Below are 10498 nucleotides of genomic sequence, written 5' to 3' on the forward strand. Positions count from 1 at the left end.
TCTCTTCCCATCTCCCCTTACCCCCATCCCACCCCACCCCCAAGATCCCATTTTCTCCCCGGCAATTTGGTCTACTTCCCTTAGCCAAGAGGATAACTATATGTTTTTCCTTGGGTTCACCTTCTTACTTAGCTTCTTTAGGTTCACCTATTGTAGACTCCGTGGCCCTTATTTATGGCTAGAAACCAATTATGAGTGAATACATCCCATATTCATCTTTTTGGGTCTGGGATACTGACAACTTTGCATATCATCATAGAATCTTCATCTGGTGATGGATAGAGATAGAGACAGAGACCCACACAGGAGCACTGGACTGAGCTCCCAAGGTCCCAATGAGGAGCAGAAGGAGGGAGAACATGAGCAAAGAAGTCGGGACCACGAGGCGTGCACCCACCCACTGAGACAGTGGAGCTGATCTACTGGGAGCTCGCCAAGGCCAGCTGGACTGTGACCGAAAAAGCATGGGATAAAACCGGACTCTCTGAACATGGCGAACAATGAGGGCTGATGAGACACCAAGGACAATGGCACGGGGTTTTGATCCTACTTAATGTGCTGGCTTTGTGGAAGCCTAGCCAGTTTGGATGTTCACCTTCCTAGATATGGACGGAGGGGGGAGGACCTAGGACTTACCACAGGGCAGGGAACCCGGACTGCTCTGTGGACTGGAGAGGGAGGGGGAGAGGAGTGGGGGGAGGGGGAGAAAGGGGGAGAGGAGGAGGGAAATGGGAGGCTGGGAGGAGGTGGAAACTTGTTTTTTGTTTGTTTTTTTTTCTTCTTTCCTCAATAAAAAAAAAAGTTAAAAAAATGTAGTTGTTAATAACAGGAAGTGGCCTGATCTTAATTGTATCACCCATCCCCATTATCCAGATTGAAGGTGTGTGTCTTTATTCTTCAAATTCCTTATTTGAATTGGATCTACCTATTACTGCGACTTCAGCAATGAGTTTTCACAGGTGTGTTCTCTGTTTACGGGTTTAATTAATTCTAGATATAGTAAAGTTGACAACCAAGATTAGCTATCACAAGTGTGCTTTGTCTTTCCTGCCTTGATTTCATTGAGACCCACTGTCTCAGGATGACTCCAGCAAACTTTAATGGTGGTCTTTCCCCTGCCCTTCAGATGATCCTACCTGGACCTAGTCTTCTAGATCCATCTAAATGTGTGGTTGATGAATATCCTAAATCCTTCCCAAGTCTATCACTTTGATTGACCAGATTCACCTTCTCAATAGCCCACACACTACATCCTCCACTGGTGGGTTCTGTGGGTTAATCCTTGCAAGTGGCAGGCTTATTTTACTGGTCCTTCAGAGTGAGAGATTATTCTCTTTTTCATGGGATGCAGAATACACTCCACAGAACCAGAGTGGGAGGGGTTGGGAATAGATCCCCCTCTGTAGTGTGATGAACGATGTGCTACGTAGATGTCATCTCTCACTAGCTAGTCCTGTTTTGGAGAGATAAAGGAATATATACATTGATTCGATCAGCTCAGCCATTTCCAGTCTGGTGTTTGTGTAAATCTGAGTCCAAAACTACTTATCTGCCAAAGTAAGATAATTCAATCATTTGGTTTTGATCCCTTGGTTTTTTTTTTCATTCCTCTGGTAGGTTTTGTGCAGATGGCTAACTAGTAGCATTGGTGACTGTTTACCAAGTGTGCTCAGGGTCAGGGTAGTAGGTATCCTCTACCTCTCGTCTATCATTTGAAGGGATTGTAGGTGATCCCTTCAACACCCCTTGTTTCCGTAAATGTTACTCTAAACTGTGAGTCCTGTGCTCTGATGGGCATGCTCCTGGAGGCCTGTGTGACTTCTCACTAAGGAACTGAGGACCCTGGGGAAGAAGGCTTAGGCTTTTTGCATGAAGTTTCACATTAATAAAGTGTCACGGGGGAGTGTTTCTTTTTTTCCCATTCACTCCCAAAAGTTATTCACACATGTCATTAACCAGAGGGGGATGTCCTCCTACCTGAGAAAGCCACTGTTCATTAACAAAAAACAAAAGTTGCAGAAGCACAATAAAACACCCCCCACACATACTGGAGCACAGGATTGTCCAGTTTGTTTTCATATACAGGAACAGACAGGGGAATCCTGTGAAGTCCTGTACAAATTCTAAACTATGGATAGAGGTCCCACGCCTTCTATGTGTCTTCACAGAAAATGCCTAATTAAAATTTCCTCCAGACTTGAGTGACCAAAGAACTTCTGTAAGGTTTGCTTTCTGTGTGGAATTGCCAGAGTCCTCTGGTCTAATGCAGTAATTGATCTGTGAGCATCTAGTGTGTTGAGGTCCCTGGGTAAGGGTCTCGCACAAATCATGACACAGGGGATGCAGAGTATGAACAACTGCATAACAAGGTTTATTTTGTATGGCTTTTTTTTGTTTTTTTGTTTTTATATACAGGGTTCCTCTGTGGCTTTAGAGCCTGTCCAGGAACTAGCTCTTGTAGACCAGGCTGGCCTCGAACTAACAGAGATCTGCCTACCTCTGCCTCCCAAGTGCTGGGATTAAAGGCATATGCCACCACCACACAGCTTCGTAAGGCTTTTTATAGAGACTAAAAAAGCATTACCTCAACTCAGAAATCCCCCTTTACTCATATACATGATCATGAGAAACTCCTGCCTCACCTTGCAAGGAACAATACCTCAATTAATAACAGTAATAAAAATGAAAACAAGTACATAGAAATAAGACAAAAAATATACAGAAGGAAAGCATTCCTTTATATCTGGTAGAGCATGAAGAACTGAGCTCAAAGGCCACTTCTTTATCCAGGCTATAGATTCTGAGAGAAAGTTTGAGAAATGGGCAGTGAAAGTTTGCTTTCATCTATGCTTGGTTTGCCAAGCAACCGTTTCCCAACTTCATCTCATCTGTCCCAGGAGGCGCTTGCACCCTAAGCCAGTTCTGTGTCTCCACATTGATCAAAGGGGGTCCTGGGTGCCTGGAACTCAGGATGAGCACAGCCTAGGAGCTGCTTGTACTCCATACTCATCCCCATCCAAGGGGTTCTAAATCCACCACTCTATTTCATTTCTGGTCTCTGTGATCTCAGTGGAACCTCCAGAAATGTAGGATAGCCTCAGAGAAGACTGCTGGGACATGGATTTTAGTCCACAACAGAAAGTGTGTATAGGCAGGCTGTTAGGAAACCCAGTGTACAATGGGTCTCTTCTGGGATGAACTATGAAGTACAGATGCTGTATTTTTTTTATTGATAAAAAAAAATTTCTGCCTCCTCCCAGCCTCCCACTCCTCCTCACTCCACCCACTCCTCTCCCCCATCCCCCCACTCCTCTCCCTCTACCCCCTTTCTTCTCCACATCCCTCTCAAGTCTGAAGAGTAGTCAGGGTTCCCTGCCCTGTGGAAAGTCCAAAGTCCTCCCCCCTCCGTCCATGTCTAGGAAGGTGAACATCCAAACTGGCTAGGCTCCCACAAAGCCAGAACATGTAGTAGGATCAAAACCCAGTGCCATTGTCCTTGGCTTCTCAGCAGCCCTCATTGTCTGCCATGTTCAGAGAGTCCGGTTTTATCCCCTGCTTTTTCAGTCACAGTCCAGCTGGCCTTGGTGAGCTCCCAATAGATCAGCCCCACTGTCTCCGTGGGTGGGTGCACCCCTCTTGGTCCTGACTTCCTTGCTCATCTTCTCCCTCCTTCTGTTCCTCATTGGGACTTTGGGAGCTCAGACCAGTGCTCCAGTGTGGGTCTCTGTCTCTCTCCATCCATCGCCAGATGAAGGTTCTATGGTGATATGCAAAATATTCATCAGTATGGCTATAGGATAGGATCATTTCAGGTTCCCTATCTTCAGCTGCCCCAGGAACTAACTGGGGACCTCGCCTTGGGCACCTGGAAGCCCCTCTAGGTCCAAGTCTCTTCCCAACACTAAGATGGCTCCCTCAATTAAGATATGTGCTTCCCTGCTCCCCTATCCAACCTTCCTTTATCCCAATCATCCCGTTGCCCCAAGTTCTCCCCATCCTACCCTTCTCACTTTTCTCTCCCCATCTCCCTTTACCCCCCTCGCACCCCACCCTTAAGATCCCGATTTTTTGCCTGGCAATCTTGTCTACTTCCCCTACCCAGGAGGATAGCTATATGTTTTTCTTTGGGTTCACCTTCTTATTTAGCTTCTTTAGGATATCAAATATGGACTCACTGACCTTTATTTATGGTTAGAAACCAATTATGAGTGAATACATCCCATGTTCATCTTTTTGGGTCTGGGTTACCTCACTCAAGATAGTATTTTCTATTTCCATCCATTTGCATGCAAAATTTGAGAAGTCATTGTTTTTTACCGCTGAGTAGTACTCTAATGTGTATATATTCCAAACTTTCTTCATCCATTCTTCCTTTGAAGGACATCTAGGTTGTTTCCAGGTTCTAGCTATTACAAATAATGCTGCTATGAACATAGTTGAACAAATGCCCTTGTCATATGATCGGGCATCTCTTGGGTATATACCCAAGAGTGGTATTTCTGGGTCCAGTGGTAGGTTGATCCCGAATTTCCTGAGAAATCGAAACACTGCTTTCCAAAGTGGTTGCACAAGTGGTTGCACAAGTTTGCATTCCCACCAGCAATGGATGAGGGAACCCCTTCCTCCACAGCCTCTCCAGCCAAGGCTATCCTTGGTGTTTTTGATTTTAGCCAATCTGACAGGTGTGAGATGATATCTCAAAGTTGTTTTGATTTGCATTTCCCTGATCGCTAAGGAGGTTGAGCATGACCTTAAGTGTCTTTTGGCCATTTGAACTTCTTCTGTTGAGAATTCTCTGTTCTGATCAGTGCCCCATTTTTTAATTGGGTTAATTAGCATTTTAAAGTCTAGTTTCTTGAGTTCTCTATATATTTTGGAGATCAGACCTTTGTCTGTTGCGGGGTTAGTGAAGATCTTCTCCCAGTCAGTGGGTTGCCTTTTTGTCTTAGTGACAGTGTCCTTTGCTTTACAGAAGCTTCTCAGTTTTAGTAGGTCCCGTTTATTCAATGTTGCCCTTAATGTCTGTGCTGCTGGGGTTATACCTAGGAAGCAATCGCCTGTGCCCATCTGTTGTAGGGTACCTCCCAATTTCTCTTCTATCAGGTTCAGTGTCTTGAAATGTCCAGTCCATCTTTCGGTCCTGACAGCTGTTTCAGGAAGTTGGTGAACACGGGAATACCAACTGAATATATCATAATGAGATACAATAAGCATAGGCACAAACTCTCATATCAAGGCTGGGGATGTCGACCAGAAGGAAGAAAAGGTTCCCAAGGTCAGACAAACAGGTCAGAGACTCCCCACAGTCCCACTCTTTATGAGTTCCACAAAGAAACCCAAACTAAACAACCACAGTATGCATACAGAGGACATAGTGCTGACCCATGCATCTGTGTGATTGCCTCTTCTGTCGCTGTGAGCCCCTATGATCCCCGTTTATCTGATTCTGTGAACCCTTTACTGCCATCAGCTGCTGGAGAAAGGCTAACTGATGACAGCTGGGCTAGGCACCAGTCTCTGAGTACAGCAATTTCTTAGGTATCGTTTATTAACATTTGTGTGTGTGTGACTGTGAGGACCCTGCACAAACTTCCGCAGCTGAGCAGGACTGGATTCCTTCTAACAGAAACACCACTGGAATCCACAAAGTGATTCGAAAATTTTTATTCCTTTTCTATTGTATTGTATTGTATTGGGGTAAAATTTTGTTTACGTAACTGAACAAGGGTCCTTTGCAAGAGAAACAATTGCTTTTGCCCACTGAGTCACCTCTCCAGTCTCCACAAACTGAGTTTGGAGGAAAAGTGTCCTCATTCTCTTCCCCTTGTCTCATAAGAAAACATTCACATTTGTTTTCTCCTTTCCTTTGAGCCCTAGATCATATGTTCTACACAATCCTATCCACACAGCTTTCTCCAAAGAAACCGTGTTGGGATGTGCTGGGGGCTTTAGCTAAACTGAATCCCAGTTTCCAAATCACTGGACAAAAACCAAACCAGTACAGCAACAGAGGAGAGCTTGCATAGAGTCCATCAGAGTTCATCATAGTTCCACCCCGCCCTCCATTCTGTAGCACCAAAAATAAAAACCTAGAGATAGATATTGGGATTTAGAACGACAACCAGAAAAGCAAAGCAGCCAAGCCACTAGAGACGTCTTTCCTGTCTTAAGGCTGGGTGACTAGAGAAGAAGCAGATTATTAAGCCTCTCTCATCCCTTTTCATATTATCTCTCGTGCTGGGAATTCCTAGGCTAGGATGGAAGGTGTGAACCACCACCACCTGGACTTGTTACTGCATTGATCTTGTTTAGATTAAGGTGCCTTTAAACCAACAGAGATCCATGTTACTCTGTCTAACAAACCCTGGGATTAAAGGTGTGTGTCACCATTGTCTGATCTCCAGTGGCTTTAGCTTTACTTCTGGTCTTCAGGGAAGATTGTTTATCAAAATACAAATAATACACCACTACAATACTCAAGGCATTAATTAATATATTAAAGCACTACTAAACCATGATGTCTTTCCCCAGAGTTGCTGTAATTGCTCCATGTAACCCATAGTCTACCCAGGAGTCATCGGTATCAACACTGACCACTGCTTCTGGGATACACATAGAGGGTACCAGTGACAGGTTCCTGGGATTGCTTCAGATGTTTGAGAGGGGGCTCCAGTAGATTGCATTGAGCAGAAGCCAGGGAGCTGTATGCTTCAGTCACCAAGTCTGGGCGTGAATCCACCAATAACTTCCAGCTTGCAGTCTGAGAGACCTCGGAAGCATGAGCTGTAATAAAATTCAGCACCTGTGTTTTCAGCTGCCCTGTCCTGTGGAGGTCAGCCAGGAAGAGAGTGTGGGCAGCATTCTCCACAGAGAGGTCCCTGCAGAGGGCACTTTCGCACATGACCTTCAAATGCTCCAGGCCATACTTGTCAGCAGCTCCCAGCACAGCATCTGCCATGCTGTGGAGGACTGGTTCCTTCCCGGTGTAAATCAAGTCCATCATTGCCTTGAAGACTTCAGGTTTCAGGTCATGAATCTCAATGCGATTCTTTCTGCTCTCCTCCGTGTCATGTTCAAACATGGCTCTGAAAACTGGAGAGCGAGCAGCTAAGATGGCCTTGTGAGCCCGGAATTCCTGGCCAGCTACCACCAGGCAGCAGTCTGTGAAGCGCGAATTCTTCCACAGCTCTCCTAGATCATCTCCTAATATGCATTTGGGAACCCGGATTCTCAGCTCCGTGCTGTCTTCAGGGATACTGTAGGAGTATGGGGCCAGGATCCCCATGCAGTAGAGGGTGAAGTGGTCTTCAGGGAGAAGGCAGCGAGAATGGTCCAAGAGAAAATCTCGAAGGACGAACAATTTGTAACCCCTTTGGTAGCCTGGCAGGAAACTAAAGTCTTCCAGGCTAGTCACAGGTTCATATTTTTCTCCTTTGGCGTTTATGATCCAAAACTTGATCTCTGCCTGAATGGGACTCTTTGGAGAACTGAGCAACTCTATGTTAACTGACAGGTAATCTGAGCTTTCTTCATCGACCCCCTTAGGGTGAACTCTCAAACACCATTTGTTATTGTCTCCTGTTGAGAATGTTGGGCTTCTAATACTGTCCCTCCTTTCCTCCAGAATAAAACGGAACTTGCGGATGGTCCACCTGCAGGAGAAATTCTGCATGTTCAACAGTTTATAGTCCCAGCTCTGGTCAGCGGCGTCCTGTGACATTTCTCCTGGAGGTAGTTTCAAGGTTAAACCGGGTCCAAAATGAAAAAAAAAAACAAAAACTAGGATTTGTCTTCTCTTGCCCTGTAGGAAACAATAATAGGCATGATATACATTTTTAGCTTCTGTTTCTCCTCTGTTCCCTCTTCTATGAGCCCGGAAACTCGAGTCTCTGAAATTATCCAGATTTCAATTCTAGTTTCAGTGTGGGTAGACTAGGCTACATGGGACTGTTGTATCACTTCGTTTTTTTCTAGATTGAATCTTAGGTCAGTGGATTCCTAATTTTGAGAATCATACACTACTTTTGATAATTTACAACATTTTATATACTCATCCAAAATTTTGCACAGTGGTTCTCTAGAGTAACAGAACATACCCAAGGACTCTCTGTATGAACAAAGGAGATTCATTAGAATGCCTTAGGGCTGCAGTCCTGCTAATCCCACAAAGGCTACCTGTGAAGGGAGAGTCCAAGGATCCAGTACTTACTCAGTCCAGGAGATTAGACGTGCCGACTGGTCCTCAATCTATGCTGGAATTATAAAAAAGAATTCTCTAATGCCAGTGAGGGAATGGTCTTGCTGCAAGGTGAGGACAAGCAGGCAATAAGCAACAGCTTCCTCCATGTTTCTTTTATAGGCTCCCAGGAGGCAGAAGGCGTGGCCCAGCCAGAGGTGTGTCCTTCAGACTCTAGATATGGATTAAAGGTGTGTTCTTCAGGTCTTGAGATAAATGCTTATGTTTTTCGGCCTCCAAAGTGTGTCTGTGAAGTGCTGTGCCTACTTCAACTTAAGCAAAGACATTTCTCACAGTCGCGCCCTCTGTTTTAGGATTATAGTTAATTCCAGGTATAGTCAGGTCGGGACCCAAGAACAATAATCTCAAGAGAATTTGCTTGCTGAGGTCAATCTTCCATTAATAAGGGAATGGTGTTTATTCCTACACAGCTGGTATTGCGCTTCTCATGTTGTTGTAAGAATTCCTCCCCTTCCCCCTCTCCCCCTTCAGGCCCCTGCGGAGTTTTTCCTTTTCAGACAGAATCTTCTAGTCGTCCTGGCTATTTTCCCTGCACAGCTGCCCCTGCCGCTGCTGGGCTTGCTTCCCCGGCCCCTGCCCGCAGTCCTGTCCCCAACCCCGCCCAAGATGTCCGAGGATCTAGCAAAACAGTTGGCTAGCTACAAAGCCCAACTCCAGCAAGTAGAAGCTGCTCTGTCTGGAAACGGAGAAAATGAAGATCTGTTGAAATTGAAGAAGGACTTGCAAGAAGTTATAGAATTGACCAAAGACCTTCTGTCAACTCAGCCTTCGGAACCTCTTGCAAGTTCAGACAGTTTTGCTTCTGCTCAGCCTACTCATTCATGGAAAGTAGGGGACAAATGTATGGCAATCTGGAGTGAAGACGGACAGTGTTATGAAGCGGAGATCGAGGAGATAGATGAAGAAAATGGCACCGCTGCAATCACCTTTGCTGGTTATGGCAATGCTGACGTGACTCCGTTGTTGAACCTCAAACCCGTAGAAGAAGGAAGGAAGGCAAAAGAGGACAGTGGCAACAAACCTATGTCAAAAAAAGAAATGATTGCCCAGCAACGTGAATATAAAAAGAAAAAAGCTTTGAAAAAAGCACAGAGAATAAAAGAACTTGAGCAGGAAAGAGAGGACCAGAAGGTGAAATGGCAGCAGTTCAACAACAGGGCTTATTCTAAAAACAAAAAAGGCCAGGTAAAGAGGAGGATTTTTGCTTCTCCAGAAAGTGTAACGGGCAAAGTTGGAGTAGGAACTTGCGGAATTGCTGACAAGCCTATGACTCAGTATCAAGACACATCTAAATACAATGTCAGGCATTTGATGCCTCAATAATGAGAAAAACTGTTGGATTTCATCTCTGCAGGGCTTTACAGTAATTTACCTTTTTATTCTTATATTTTTCTAAAGGTAAATTATTTGCTAGATGAGTAAGGAAGATACATTGTTGTCATTGTTTGGCTTTGGTAGAATGAAACTTGAAGACATTTGATAACTGCTCTCATTTAACTTTTCATTACTACTTACCACAGTTCCCTCAGAGTTTGTTGAATAAGGCAACTTTTCTAGGTAGATGCTGCTTAAATCAGCACTTAGATGACTCAGTGTACTTCAGGCCCCTACTTAACTAATGTTGAGTAGACATTTTGTAAGTCCTAATTTGGAGTTTTCGGGTGCTTTGCACTTGATGTATCCCAGCAGTTCATTGGAACATCATGGCAAAATGCCAGCCTGCTAAAGATATCTTCAGTTTGATGATAACCTGGCCATTGTCCAGACAAACCCGAGCATGGGTTAATTTATAAATGACAGGGTTTAGTTTGAGGTTTTTCCTTGAATTCTTTCCTGGGCCTGTTAGGTCACTTCCACAATTGACTCACCTTGTAGTTTTTGGTCATTGAGTTTGAATTTTATATTAAAAAACAAACCATGTGTAGGATGTGCTCCCCTTCTCTCGTGTTTATTTGGTGTTTTGAATTGTTTTTTTCTTTGTTGATTTTTCACTTGTGGTAGTGCTTCCATTTTGGGGGAATGTGTAATGTTTATATGGGAAAACAAAAAGCTGATGTATAGCTCTGTATACAATGTAGATACTATTTTTGTAAAAAAAAAAAACCAAGGCTAAATCAATGAAGCAGAGTACTGAATGTTTCATGATTGAATTTTCCTGTATTTCTTGTGCATTAATCTGACCATAATTTCCCTGTATATTATGTTCATGTAGCTGAGTTTGTAATTTTTATTAACTAGATC

At 44.2% G+C, this 10498-nt stretch overlaps 2 protein-coding genes across 2 annotated transcripts; one reads left to right on the forward strand and one right to left on the reverse strand.

Moving 5' to 3' along the window:
- Nucleotides 1-6583: 6583 nt before the first annotated feature.
- Nucleotides 6584-7720, reverse strand: LOC121450359 (speckle-type POZ protein-like). Its single transcript, XM_041655175.1, has one exon. It carries the CDS (start codon nt 7718-7720, stop codon nt 6584-6586), a length of 1137 nt encoding a protein of 378 aa, XP_041511109.1.
- A 1132-nt stretch (nt 7721-8852) lies between these two features.
- LOC121451019 (survival of motor neuron-related-splicing factor 30-like) lies at nt 8853-9580 on the forward strand. The gene has a single exon (XM_041656475.1). The coding sequence runs from the start codon at nt 8864-8866 to the stop codon at nt 9578-9580; it is 717 nt and encodes a 238-aa protein (XP_041512409.1). The 5' UTR covers nt 8853-8863.
- The last annotated feature ends 918 nt before the right edge of the window (nt 9581-10498 follow it).

Source organism: Microtus oregoni, unplaced genomic scaffold (genome assembly GCF_018167655.1).
Source record: "Microtus oregoni isolate MIOR12 unplaced genomic scaffold, Mior012 000007F_ref0000211, whole genome shotgun sequence".
Taxonomy (NCBI): domain Eukaryota; kingdom Metazoa; phylum Chordata; class Mammalia; order Rodentia; family Cricetidae; genus Microtus; species Microtus oregoni.